The sequence below is a fragment of the Scyliorhinus torazame genome, chromosome 10 (genome assembly GCF_047496885.1).
Source record: "Scyliorhinus torazame isolate Kashiwa2021f chromosome 10, sScyTor2.1, whole genome shotgun sequence".
NCBI classification, from domain to species: Eukaryota; Metazoa; Chordata; class Chondrichthyes; order Carcharhiniformes; family Scyliorhinidae; genus Scyliorhinus; species Scyliorhinus torazame.
In genome coordinates, this window is record NC_092716.1 from 97,773,469 (window position 1) to 97,788,197 (window position 14,729).

At 46.1% G+C, this 14,729-nt stretch overlaps 1 protein-coding gene across 2 annotated transcripts in view; it reads left to right on the forward strand.

The window, feature by feature from the left end:
• Positions 1-14,729, forward strand: part of phaf1 (phagosome assembly factor 1) — a 100,258-nt gene that overhangs the window by 54,430 nt on the left and 31,099 nt on the right. For both annotated transcript variants that reach the window (XM_072518471.1, XM_072518472.1), the window contains exons 8-10: positions 7,632-7,765; positions 10,121-10,204; positions 10,296-10,378. In XM_072518471.1, coding sequence (XP_072374572.1) covers positions 7,632-7,765; positions 10,121-10,204; positions 10,296-10,378 — 301 coding nt within the window. The remainder of the gene's footprint in view (positions 1-7,631; positions 7,766-10,120; positions 10,205-10,295; positions 10,379-14,729) is intronic.

Below are 14,729 nucleotides of genomic sequence, written 5' to 3' on the forward strand. Positions count from 1 at the left end.
ACTCCTGTGGTTAGGTAGCTCCTTTGTCCAAACTCAAGCAGAAGGTACAGGCACTTTGGAGAAACCAGGCTCACAAGTGGAATCGTACCCAAGTAGGAATCACTATCTTCAGAAGAAAATGAAGATTCAAAACATTTGTGCAACTAGAAATACCAAGGTCAATTAGCCATGTAGCATCACCTGAAGGACAGTGGTAATGTACTTGTTGAATCCTTTGATGGCTCAGTGGTTGAACAAGCCATGTTTTGTGATACTGAACTCCATGATCCAGGAAGCTCCCAAATTTAAATACAGTCAGCTGCCAGAGCAGCTGAGAGGAGTTATCTCCAATGTTCTTAGACCAACGCGATTGGGATTATGCTCTGTACAATCAGTGTTTGACTCTCATGTGAAACACCCATGATGTGGAAGTGTGTAAGAAAGGCTGAAGCTTAGGAAAGAGAAACAATCAGCATTCATCTATTTAGTAAGCCTGATTCTCGTGCTGCTGCATTTGGGACATCTCTAATGGTTTTTTGCTCCAATATCCTGATTAGCAGATTATTCCAAACATTTATCATCCTTGAAGTGCTCTTCCTAATCTGCTTTAAACATTTTATGCCTTCTACTCTTACTGCAAAGCAAATCTTCAAAGAAATGATGTGGGCTTGCCCATCTAAGTAGTACCTTAATATTTCATGTGCCTCATTGAAGTCCTTCCCTTTAACCGGTCTCTTTATCTTTAGTATCACAAGTAGGCTTCCATTAACACTGCAATGAAGTTACTGTGAAAATCCCCCAGTCACCACACTATGGCGCCTGTTCGGGTACACTGTGGGAGAATTTCAAAATGGCCAATTCATCTAATAAGCCCATCTTTGGGATTTGTGGGAGGAAACGGAGCACCCGGAGGAAACCCACGCAGACTCGGGGAGAGCGCGCAGACTCCACACGGCCAGTGACCTGAGCCGGGAATAGAACCCGGGTCCCTGGAGCTGTGAAGCAACAGGGCTAACCACTGTGCTACCGTTCCGCCCTCATCACCATAGATTTAGAGTTTGAACTGCTCTTGAGAAAATCATTAAAATGCATTAAATATTAAATGGTATATAGCTGGGTGAGAACTCGGTATTATTGAAAGCTGAAGCAGAGCCCATAAATGAGAACTTTGCAGTCTCTGTGCCTTGGAAATCCTTTGGGCAAAACCCAGCTGACCTCTTGTGTTTACATGTTTGTTTATTTATTGTTGTTTGGTCCTATTTATAGTAGTGGCAGAGGTTTGGAAAGGGCTGCTTTTAACGCTGTAGCTTCACTGGAGGGTAAATGCTAACACTGAACACCCAATCCTCTTTGTCAGTCATTTGAGATATGGAGAATTTCCCGAGAACCTGGATTGGGTGTGTTGTTAGTAGCTTTTACTTTCCTGCTTTCTCAACTGTCATGGTGTGAAATCTATTCCACTTGTGTCTCTGATCTGATATTATTTAGCCAGCTTATTCTTGTTATTGTGTGGAAGTAGGCCCCTCCAGCATCAACAGTAAGGATTTGATTTCCTGCAAAATGAAAAACAACTTGAGTGAGGCATTGGGCAAAATCTAATCTTGTAAGGCACCTCCTGTCCTTGGTATGGGTGTGCCCTTACAGACCCCATGCTTGCCTGCTCTGCATTCCTAGTTCAAAGCTCTAACTGGGACAGAATATTATTTATTCAGAAGGAGGTTGTGCCTTCCTAATGGTGCTCCCCAGAGTATAAGTCACATGATTTCATGACGAACATGGGCATGGTTGTCATGGTTACCAACTAATCAGAGTCAGTGAGACACCACAGAGTGCTGAAGGCAAAGGCTGGTGTACGTCAGCCCTACGCAATTGTCCCACAGAAATGGTTTTCGCTGCTAGAGTCGTTTTAGAATCACTTCTGGCCACTGCTGGGTAGATTCGGTGTGCAGTGCTTGCTGTCACTTGGAATGTTTCCCACTTCTTCCATCAAACGTGAATCTGTGGAATTCCCTGCCCAGTGAAGCAGTTGAGGCTACTTCGTTGAATGTTTTTAAGGCAAAGATAGATTTTTGAACAGTAAAGGAATTAAGGGTTATGGTGAGCGGGTGGGTAAGTGGAGCTGTGTCCACACACCGATCAGCCATGATCTCATTGAATGGCGGAGCAGGCTCGAGGGACCAGATAGCCTACTCCTCCTAGTTCTTATGTTCTTATGAACTTGTGCAACAGTTGATCCAAATGGAGTGCAAGCCAATCACTGAACATTTCCCGTTCTCAAGCATTTTTGTATTCATTTGATAGATATGGGTGTGGTAGCAAGACTAGAATTTATTGCCCATCCTTTATTGCCCTTGAGAAGAACTGCTGCATTGAACTGTTGCAGTCTATGTGGTGTAGATTCAGCCACGGTGTTGTTGGGGAGAGAGTTCCAGACTTTTGACCCAGTGAAAGTGAAGGAATGGCAGAACAGTTCCAAGTCAGAATGGATGGCAGCTTGCAGGTAATGGTGTTCCCATGCGCTACTGCTTTTGTTCTTCTGTTTTAGTGGTCATGGGTTTAAAATGGAGCCTTACTGAACTGCTTCAGTGGATTTTATAAATGTCATTGTTGTCACAAATCTCGCTGAAGTATCTCAACTTGGAGCACCAGTTCGTGGAGATGTATGGTTTTGGTTTGGGAATGGTGTGAGGAGTCAAGTGAAACCCCAGTGAGAATAATCATAGAATCATAGAATTTACACTGCAGAAGGAGGCCATTCGGCCCATTAAGTCTGCACTGGCCCTTGAAAAGAGCACCCCATTTAAGCCCACGCCTCCACCCCATCCCAGTAACTCCACCCAACGTTTTGGACACTAAGGGGAAATGTAGCATAGCCAATCCACCTAACCTGCATATCTTTGGACTGTGGGAGGAAACAGGAGCACCCGGAGGAAACCCACACAGATATGGGGAGACAGTGCAAACTCTGCACAGACAGTCACCTGGGCTGGAACTGAACCTGGAACCCTGGAACTGAGGCAGCAGTGCTAACCACTGTGCCACCCAAGACTAGCTTTAAATTCAAGACATTTAAAATATATTAATTGAAATTAATTTCCAACAGTTGCCATGGTGGGATTTGAACCCACGACCCCAGAACAATTAGCCTGGGCCTCAGAATTGCTCATCTAGTGGCATTATCACCACACCACCGCAGTCCAGTTGTTACGCAGCAATTATTTATTTATTAAATTGAAGAAAAGATAAATGCACATGAACAAGACTACACTAGTCTAAGACAATTAAGAACATGAATTACTAAACACACACAAAATATACCTTGATCCCTGAACTTCCTATGACTTCCCCTGTTCCAAAGCAACATCCAAATTAAGTAGACCTATAAATTAAATCCAGCGTATAATTACCACACAATACAAGAACAAAGAAATGTACAGCACAGGAACAGGCCCTTCGGCCCTTCAAGCCCGTGACGACCATGCTGCCCGACTAAACTACAATCTTTTACACTTCCTGGGTCCATATCAAGGCTGGGTCAAGGACTTTTCCTGGTTCAGTGAAGATGTTTGAACTGCCTTTACGAAGATTTCTGCACGCCTTTATTTCGGGTACACAGAGGGAGAATTCAGAATGCCCAAATTACCTAACAGCACATCTTTCGGGACTTGCGGGAGGAAACCGGAACACCCGGAGGAAACCCACGCAGACACGGGAGAACATGCAGACTCCGCAGAGACAGTAACCCAAGCCGGGAATCGAACCTGCTGCCCTGTGAGTGCCAATTCAACGATGGTAATGCCTTTGAATGCCATGGGAAGGGGGGGATGGTTTGGTCAGATTCTCTCTTGTTGGAGATGGTTATTACCTGGCACTGGTGTGTGTGTGTGGCACCTATGTTACTTGCCACATGTGACCCCAAGTCTGGATCTTGTCCAGATCTTGCTTCATTTGGACATGGACTGCTTCTGTATCTGAGGAATCATGAATGGTACTGAACAAAGAAATGTAAGGAACAGTCCCTTCGGCCCTCAAAGCCTGCCCCGACCATGCTGCCCACCTAACCTAAAACCTTCTACACTTCCGGGGCCCCTATCCTCTATTCCCATTCTGTTCAGATTGTGCAGTCATCAACGAACATCCTCACTTCTGATCTTATGTTGGAAGGAAGGTCACCGATGAAGCAGCAGAAAATAATAGAGCCTTGGGCACTGTCCTGAAGAACTCCTTTAGTGATGTCTTGGAACCGAGATGATAGACCTTCAACCACGACCATCTTTCTTTATGCCAGGTATAATTCCAACCAGCAAAGAGTTTCCCCCCTGATTCTCATTGACTCCAGTTTCGCTCAGACGTCTTGATGACAGACTCCTTCAAATGTTGCCTCTAGTATTCAGCTCTTCTGTCCAAGTTTGAACCAAGGCCGTAATTAGGAGCTAAGTGACCCTGGCAGAACCTAAACTGACTGTCAATGAGCAGGTTATTGTTGAACTATTCCATCATACTCATGATAGAGCCTTGTAGATGATGTTCCAATAATGGCAACTTTGAAAACAGCACTTCGGACATGTCTGGTTCTCCCCCCCCCCCCCATGTATCTGCTGCCCATGTCCTTCTAGTTGGTAGTGCTCATGGGTTTGGAAGGTACTGCCAAAGGAACCTTGGTGAGTTCCTGCGGTGCATCTTGTAGATGGTACACACGGCCGCTACTGTGGTGGTGGAGGGAGTGATGTTTCTGATAGGGATGCCTATCAAGTGGGCTGCTTTGTCTTGGATGGTGTTGAGCTTCTTGAGTGTTGTTGGAGCTGCACGCATCCAGGCAAGTGGGGAGTATTCCATCACAGGTAGTGGACAAGCTTTGGGTAGTCGGGGGGTGAGTTACTCACTACAGGATTCCATATGTTAAAAGGAAGGTCATTGATGAAACAGCTGAGGATGATTGGGTCTCAGACACTACCCTGAGGAACTTCTGCAGTGATGTCCTGACACTGAGATGACTGACCTCCAACAACCAGAACTATCTTCCTTTTGTGCCAGTTATGACTCCAACCAATGGAGAGTTTCCCCCCTGATTCCCATTGACTCCAGTTTTGCTGGGTTCCTTGATGCCATACTCGGTCAAATGCTGCCTTGATGTCAAGGGCAGTCACTGTGACCTCTGGAGTTCAGCTCCTATGTCCATTGGGGAGACTAAATGCAGGCTGGGTGACCACTTTGCGGAACACCTTCGCTCTGGTGACAAGCGTGACCCCAACCTTCCGGTCACATGCCATTTCAACTCGGCGTCTTGCTCTCAAGCCCACATGTCTGTCCTAGGCCTGCTGCAATGCTCCAGTGATGCCCAACACAAAATAGAAGAATGGCACCTCACCTTTCAATTAGGCACGTTACAGCCTCCTGGATTCAACATTGAGGACTGTAAACGTTGCCCCCCCCCCCCCCCCCGTTGTTTTTCAGCTCCCTGGCCTCTCCCATCACAACCCCTCCCCATTTGGCTGCCTGTCCCTAGCTGCTCAGTTTCTCCCATTAACACATTCAGCTATCTCCCCTTTTGCCGCTATTGGCACTCTTCATCCCTTAATGGCACCTTTAACGCTCCCTTTGTCTTGTGTCCCTGACAGATTTGTCAATCTCCCCTTTCCACTGACCTATCCCTGTTTTTCTAATCTCCACCTCCTCTGCCCCATTCCAACTATATAATTCTTTACATTTCTGCCTTCAATTCTGTAGAATGGTCTTTTAGACTCAAAATGTTAACTCTCTCTCCACAAACGCTACCAGACCTGCAGAGTTTCTTGGCATTTTCTGTTTTTATTTCAGATTTCCAGCATCCGCAGTGTTGTGCTTTTAGATGATGGGCCTGCTTTGGTTTGTTAGGAATGAATTATTCATTGCAGAATATCCACATCTGACCTGATCATGTAAACACTTTATTAATATGGTTGGCTCAGTTGATTCCTGGTACACAGTGGCCCATCCAAATCTCCGTCCCATTGCAAGATTCCAGTTGTTCACTGATGGGGTCTTGTTGTGCAGGCTGTCAACTATCTACACCTCTATTTGGCTCATCTCCATTGGGGCCTGACTCTTATATTGAGGGCCAACATATTTCTATATTAATTCAATAATCAGGAGATCAGCGCGGTGAATGGTGGCTAATTAACTTTTATTCGCTTAGGCAAGTCAGAAATAACTATTTATTCCTGACTACCCCTGAGTGTGCCTTTATCTGTATCTCTCTCTCTTCCTTTCCCCCCCCCCCCCCCATATCTCTCCTTATATCTTATATACTATATAATGTTGTATTTATATATGTCTATCTTGGGATTATATTTAAAACATGCTCTTGCGTATGCTTGCTCTCATGCTCTATATATCGCTCGCTCTTGCATTCGCTTACCCTCGTGCCCTCACTAGTTCTCTCTATTTTTGGGCACTGAGAGGTGAATTTTGAATTCCAGGAATTCTCAGTTGCATTGGCTCGGGAACCAGGAGCCAATGCAACTGAGCGAGCACAAAGTGGCTGTTCAGTGAGGATAGGGGTAGATAAGACTCCAAACAGCAGAGGTTTGATTGAGCTAAAGTTTGTAGCGCATGAGAGACTGGCCATAGAAGCATTGGAATTGTCCAATATGCTGGTAACAAAAGCAAAGATAACCTTAAACCTGAGTGATGAATCCAGTCACATGAGCCCTAATGCCAACCTACAGACTTGAATCATAGAATGGTTACAGCACAGAACGAGGCCATTGTAGCCTGTTGTGTCTTGTGCTTGCTCTCTGAAACAGCAACTCGCCTAGTGCCACTCCTGACTTCAGATCAGCTAACTTTGGACTGACCTTTGACCTTTTTGGTCTTGTTGATTGTGACAATTGAGAAGCTCCAACAGTACATTTTTATTCCAAATTAGAGCATTCCTTTCTGCATCAGGCTATCTCGATATGTAAAGCTGGATCTGAAGTTTGCATTGGAAAGGTAATGGAATTTGAGTGCGATGTACAAAACTTTAACAATCTTTGGAAATTTCATCTGATAAAAATAGAATTTGATTTGCTCATTGGATATATTTGTTGGTTTGCTTTTAAATGGGCAGAATTTCATAAACTGATCCCTAAATTGCTGGTTGAAGATCCTGGAATGCTATGTAATAAAGATGGAATTTGACTTCAATTGTGCTCTGGTTACGGTTTAACTGATTGTTGACTATTGCAGAACTTATTACTTATTAACACAGTAACTCTCCTGGGAACAGGGATTTCTTTATTTCTGTTCCTCTGAACTTGAGCACTCTGGGTCAGACATAGTCCCCTGACTGAGAATGCTGACAGGTGACCCTTCTTTAATTTCTGCTGGTGTTTATTCTGAGTTGCAGAAGGATAACCTGGTGCATTAGCTTTGTAGTGTCTCCAATTTCTTGCCTAACCCAGCTGGGCTACTGTGTTTGGTCAGGGGGTCGGAAGTGTAGGAAATGTTTGAAACCCATATGTCAACATTTCACAGTGTAGCATGTTGGCGAAGCAGACTGCTTTGTCACTGGGTGCCGGTATTTTGGTAACTTCCTTAAATAGATGTTACTGCCTTGACAGAACTGTAACATGTTCCTTTATTCCATGTAGTGAGCTGATTCTAAGCTGCCCTTTTCTGTCTGGTTGCAGGTTGTGGCCCTGGGGTATTGGCTGATACAAAGATGCATACGTTTGAGCGTTGTGTGTATTTTGGGGATTCCTGCCAGGATGTGTTGAGCGCTCTGGGATCTCCACACAAAGTCTTTTACAAGTCTGAAGACAAGGTAAGTTTGACTTGGGGGTGGTTAGGTGTACGATTATGGGACCGTCACGGTGCAGCCTTTTGCTGTCCACTTGTGAACCCTGAGAGTTACACTGTTAAGTCTGACTTTGAGATCATGATGCCCCCGGAAGGTAGGGAGGTGGAGTTAGTGATCGCAATGGATGCAGAAAAGGCTTTTGATCGGGTAGAATAGGATTATCTGTGGGAGGTGCTGGGATGGTTTGGTTTTGGGCGGGACTTTATTGACTGGGTCAGGTTGCTGTATCAGGCTCCTGTGGCAAGTGTACGGACGGATAGGATAACATTGGACTAATTTAGACTGCACCAGGGGACGAGACAGGGATGCCTCCTCTCCCCACTGTTGTTTGCGCTAGCTATAGAGCTGTTGGCAATTACTCTGAGAGTCAAGGAGATGGAAGGGGCTGGTCCGGGGGGGCAGTGGAGAGCACAGAGTCTCGCTCTATGCAGACGACCTGCTTCTGTGTGTATCGGACTCGATAGAGGGGATGGAAGAAATCATGAGGATTCTAGGGGAATTTGGACGGTTTTTGGGTATAAGCTAAATATGGGGAAAAGTGAGATGTTTGTAGTCCAGGCAAGGGGACAGGAGAGGCGATTGAGGGAGCTGCCGTTTAGGGTGGTAGGGGGAGGCTTTAGGTACCTAGGCATTCAAATGGCACGGGAATGGGGCCGGCTGCATTAATTAAATCTGGCCCGACTAGTGGACCAAATGAAGGACTGTTTTCGGAGATGGGATGCGCTTCCGTTGTCACTGGCTGGGAGGGTGCAGGCGGTGAAGATGACGGTCCTCCCGAAATTCCTGTTCATGTTTCAATGCCTCCCCATCTTTCTCCGCAGTCCTTTTTTAAACGGGTCAACAAAATGATCACTGGCTTCATTTGGGCGGGCAAGACCCTGCAAGTAAGGAAGGTAATGCTTGAGCGGAGTCAGGGAGAGGGCGGGCTGGCACTGCCAGAGTTTAGTACCTATTACTGGGTGGCGAATATAGCCATGATCAGAAAGTGGGGGTGGGGGAGGGGTTGGCATGGGAGCGTATGGAGGCGGCTTCATGCAAGTGCACCAGTCTGGGGGCGTTGGTAACTGCGCCTCTGCCGTTCCCGCCGGCACGGTACTCCACCAGCCCCGTGGTGGTGGCGGCCCTGAGAGTCTGGGGGCAATGGAGGAGACATGTGGGTGCAGAGAGAGCATCAGTCTGGTCCCCAATCTGTAGTAATCACCGGTTTGCCCCGGGAAGTATGGATGGGGGGTTCTGGATATGGCAGAGAGCGGGGATTGAGAGGATGGGGAATATGTTTATAGAGGGGAGCTTTCCGAGTATGAGGGCGCTGGAGGAGAAGTTTGGGTTGGCATGGGGAAACAAATTCAGGTATCTGTAGGTGCGGGACTTCCTACGTAAACAGATGTCAACCTTCCCGCTCCTACCGACCGCTAAGGGGGATTCAGGACAGGGTAGTTTCCAGAGGGTGGGTAGGAGAAGGGAGCATCTCTGACATTTACAAGGAACATATGGGGTCAGCGGAGATGCAGACCGAGGAGCTGAAGCGCAAGTGGGAGGAGGAGCTGGGAGGAGAGATATAGGATGGTCTATGGGTGGACGCGTTGAGTAGAGTCAACGCGTCCGCAACATGTGCCAGGCTCAGCCTGATGCAATTCAAGGTCATTCATCGGGCTCACATGACAGTGGCCCGGATTAGCAGATTCTTTGGGGTGGAAGACAGGTGTGCAAAATGTGCGGGAGGACCAACGAACCATGTCCACATGTTCTGGGCATGTCCAAAGCTTAGGGGAATTTGGCAGGGGTTTGCAGATGTCATGTCCACGGTGTTAAAAACAAGGGTGGCACAGAGTCCAGAGGTGGTGATTTTCGGGGTGTCGGAAGACCCGGGAATCCAGGAGGAGAAAGAGGCAGACGTTCTGGCCTTTGCTTCCTGATAGCCCGGAGACGGACAAATATTATTAGCTTGGAGGGACTCAAAGCCCCCGAAGTCGGAGACCTGGCTATCGGACATGGCTAGCTTTCTCTGTTTGGAGAAAATCAAGTTCGCCTTGAGAGGGTCACTGTTGGGGTTCGCCCAGAGGTGGCAACAGTAGACTATACAGTTTTACTTCATGTCCTGAAGACTTAATTAAGGTCCCACATCCAACATTGGGTGGTAACAGAGAGAAATGTCCTTTATTGGCTGTGGAGACTCGAGTTATGAAACCACATGTATTTTGTCCAAATTGCTGTCTGTTTTGTATGTGTATACGCAAAGCCAAGTTTGATGGTCTGCCCCATTGTAACACTGCGCTGTGCACATTCTGGCTAATTATTGTTTGCTCTTTCTTTCTACAGATGAAGATCCACTCTCCCTCCCCTCACAAGCAGGTTCCCTCCAAGTGCAATGACTACTTTTTCAACTACTTTACTCTGGGAGTGGTGCGTATTAGCAGTCTCACTTATTAATGAGGTGGCTTTACACTGTTCACTCACTTCTTGCTACTTTTATTCATCTCTTTCTCCTCGGCAGGACGTTCTGTTTGACGCCACCACACATCAGGTGAAGAAATTTGTCCTTCACACCAACTACCCAGGTCATTACAACTTCAATATGTGAGTGTCAACTGCAGCAGGGTACACTGCATTCCAGTGATACTTGTAGGCTGAAAACCCTAGAATGATGCAGCACAGAATAGAGGTTATTCCTACTCTGAAATTTTAAACAATGGTGTTTTTTGGCAAAAAACTCTACAATGTGTTGGTGTTAAATATTTACAATGTAGGCAAGGAAAAATTGACCAATGTGATGGTGTGGGTATGGATTTTGGATGAGGGCTGGGATTGATGTGTCTCGGCTGAATAGCTAGCCAATGTTCGCTGTCTTGGTTCCTGACTAAAATGTAGCGATTTAAAAGGGTAACAAAAGCATTGCTGATTCTTGTGAAACTTTACCTCTTTTATAGGTCTCAATGCAGAAGGCTTGCAGCTACTGTGAGAGTATAATTTGAATGTGTTGCCTGCTGCTGGACTGGATATTTCAGTGCTGCAGATTCGATTCTGAGAGCAGCTTTTGAACCATATTATGGAGCTGCTTCCATTTATACTAATGTACAACACCACAGAGTGCTCTTAGCTTGATCATCCATCTTAATTCAGGAGGAGGTCGAGCTCCGTTCAGTTCTGTATAGGTAGAAAGTATACCTTGTTCAGTACTGGGAAGTATTTGTTATTTTCCCCGGTACACAAAGTATATTCGCGAATAGATTATTTTGTGGTGGGGGTGGCGTTGCTGGCCGGAGTTGGGGGCTCAAAGTATCTTGGATCATGCACCGCATTGGGTGGATGTGGTCCTGGAGAGGGGGGTAGCCCAAAGGCCGGGGTGGAGAATTGATGCAGGGTTATTGGGGGACCGAAGCTTTTGTGACAAGATCGGGAAGGTGATTGAGGAGTATATGGGATTTAACTGTACAGGGGAAGTATCGCAGGTGGTGGTATGGTAGACCCTGAAGACAGTAGTGAGGGAGGCTTTAAGGCCAAGTTGGATAAAGATGGGAGGGAGGAACTTCAAAGAGGAGAATTTGGAGGTGGACAGGAGGTATGTGGGAGATGCAGATCCGGCCCTTGTCAAGAGGAAGGAACTTCAGGCTCGGTTTGACCGGTTGTCTATGGGAAAGGCAGTGCGCCAACTGAGTGCGGGATAGGACAGGAAAATTGGTGGTGGCTCTGGTGCAGATCAATAAAGCTTTTGAGGAGTTTTACGAGAAGCTGTATAGATCGGAGCTACCAGGAGAGGAACGAGAGATCAGGGAGTTCCTGGGCAGTTTGGAGTACCCAAGGGTGTGGGACGAGGATAGGACTGGGCTGGAGGGGCCTGTGGGGGAACTGGAGGTTGAAGTTAAAATCTCACCACTATTCGTAGAATTCTCCTTATATCAAAAAAGGATCAAGAGATTCTAAATGGTGGACAGGGATTCTCACTCCCTGACTCCTATGCAGACTTGGGCGGGTGCTATTCGGGTCAAACTAGTGTTTCAAGTTATCCCCTGATATAACCCGTTTCTTCATAGAAGAATTCTATCTACTTACCATTTAGTAGCAGCGATCCTGAGACCCGCGTTGCTAAGTAAGTAAAGTAGACTTTTGTAATAACCACTGTTTCAGGTTAAAACTTTTAAGTTATTTTCTTTTTTCTTTTAAAAGATAAAATCACTGTCTTTACAGAAAAGTAAAAAGATCTTGCTTCTGGATTCTCCTGGTTGACTGATCAGACCTTCGTGGGCCTCCTCGACAATCTCTCTTTATCTGTTGGTTGTCTCACGGTTGTTCTGCAGTTCTGCTCGGCTTTCGTATTCTGTCAGTCCCATGTACCAAAATCACTCTGCAAGCTGAGAGTGAGTCCCTGGCTGGGGCGATTCAGGATATATATCACCTTTCTAACAGCCTTGCTGATTACATGACATTATTTTAAAGTATTTTCTTCTACTCCTGATCGCAATACCTTTTCTGTCCATGTGATTCCACATCGTGTACTCGTAATGTCATGAGAGCGCCTTCATGTTAACTTGACCTTGGTTTTTCAGCTTACTGGCAAGGGAGGTTTAGAACATAGAACATAGAAAAATACAGCACAGAACAGGCCCTTCGGCCCACGATGTTGTGCCGAACCTTTGTCCTAGATTAATCATAGAATATCATTGAATTTACAGTGCAGGAGGTCATTCAGCCCATCGAGTCTGCACCGGCTCTTGGAAAGAGCACCCTACCCAAGGTCAACACCTCCACCCTATCCCCATAACCCAGTAACCCCACCCAACACTAGGGGCAATTTTGGACACGAAGGGCAATTTATCATGGCCAATCCACCTAACCTGCATATCTTTGGACTGTGGGAGGAAACCGTAGCACCCGGAGGAAACCCACGCATACACGGGGAGGATGTGCAGACTGCACAGACAGTGACCCAAGCCGGAATCGAACCTGGGACCCTGGAGCTGTGAAGCAATTGTGCTATCCACAATGCTACTGTGCTGCCCTCCAGAACAAATTAATCTACACTATATCATTCTACCGTAATCCATGTACCGATCCAATAGCTGCTTGAAGGTCCCTAATGTTTCCGACTCAACTACTTCCACAGGCAGTGCATTCCATGCCCCCACTACTCTCTGGGTAAAGAACCTACCTCTGACATCCCCCCCTATATCTTTCACCATTCACCTTAAATTTATGTACCCTTGTAATGGTTTGTTCCACCCGGGGAAAAAGTCTCTGACTGTCTATTCTATCTATTCCCCTAATCATCTTATAAACCTCTATCAAGTCGCCCCTCATCCTTCTCCGTTCTAACGAGAAAAGGCCCAGCATCCTCAACCTTTCCTCGTAAGACCTACTCTCCATTCCCGGCAATATCCTGGTAAATCTCCTTTGCACCTTTTCCAAAGCTTCCACATCCTTCCTAAAATGAGGCGACCAGAACTGTACACAGTACTCCAAATGTGGCCTTACCAAGATTTTGTACAGCTGCATCATCACCTCACGGCTCTTAAATTCAATCCCTCTGTTAATGAACGCTAGCACACTATAGGCCTTCTTCACAGCTCTATCCACTTGAGTGGCAACTTTCAAAGATGTATGAACATAGACCCCAAGAACTCTCTGCTCCTCCACATTGCCAAGAACCCTACCGTTAACCCTGTATTCCACATTCATATTTGTCCTTCCAAAATGGACAACCTCACACCTTTCAGGGTTAAACTCCATCTGCCACTTCTCAGCCCAGCTCTGCATCCTATGTATGTCTCTTTGCAACCAACAACAGCCCTCCTCACTATCCACAACTCCACAAATCTTCGTATCAACTGCAAATTTACTGACCCACCCTTCAACTCCCTCATCCAAGTCATTAATGAAAATCATAAACAGCAGAGGACCCAGAACTGATCCCTGCGGTACGCTACTGGTAACTGGGCTCCAGGCTGAATATTTGCCATCCACCACCACTCTCTGACTTCTATCGGTTAGCCAGTTCGTTATCCAACTGGTCAAATTTCCCACTACCCCATGCCTCCTTACTTTCTGCATAAGCCTACCATGGGGAACCTTATCAAATGCCTTACTAAAATCCATGTACACTACATCCACTGCTTTACCTTCATCCACATGCTTGGTCACCTCCTCAAAGAATTCAAGTAAGACTTTTAAGGCAAGACCTACCCCTCGCAAATCCGTGCTGACTATCCCTAATCAAGCAGTGTCTTTCCAGAGGCTCAGAAATCCTATCCCTCAGTACCCTTTCCATTACTTTGCCTACCACCGAAGAAAGACTAACTGGCCTGTAATTCCCAGGGTTATCCCTATTCCCTATTTTGCCCTAGAATGTGCAGCAGCCTAATGGTGTTCAATGGAACCTTCCCACAAATTGGCACTGGTTGAGCTTCAGTACGTTACCAAAGTGGCTGGTATTTGTGAAAGCCTGCGTGACATCCTTACTGACAAATGTCCTGCCCGAGTGCTTGCAACAGCAGCTGGCTAATGATTTGGAGCAGGAATTTGGACAAATTTTCCCTTCCCAACTGAGAAATAATTAAATCAATTAATTAGAACAGCAAACATCAAAGCAGAGTTTTTGTGGATATTGGCTAACATTAATCAAGGATGGTTTAGGTATGCAATAGATAAATGCAAGGTAGAAGCTCTGCTAAGCTTGAATCAATGATAGAAGGTCCTGTCACAAGGAAATCCGAAAGAACACACCCAACCCGGTGTGGTCTGAATTAGTTACCATGATGCTTGCACTCAAATCCTTTCCAGAATTGGCACTGAGCACTGTGCAATGTGGGAATAAAAATCAAGTTAACAAATAACTGAAGTTGTGGGCTGATTGGATGGTTCATTCAACACCTGAAGCGTTTGAAAGACTAGGGCTTGGATTCCATGTTAAGGTCACTTGTTTGCAATTAAATAC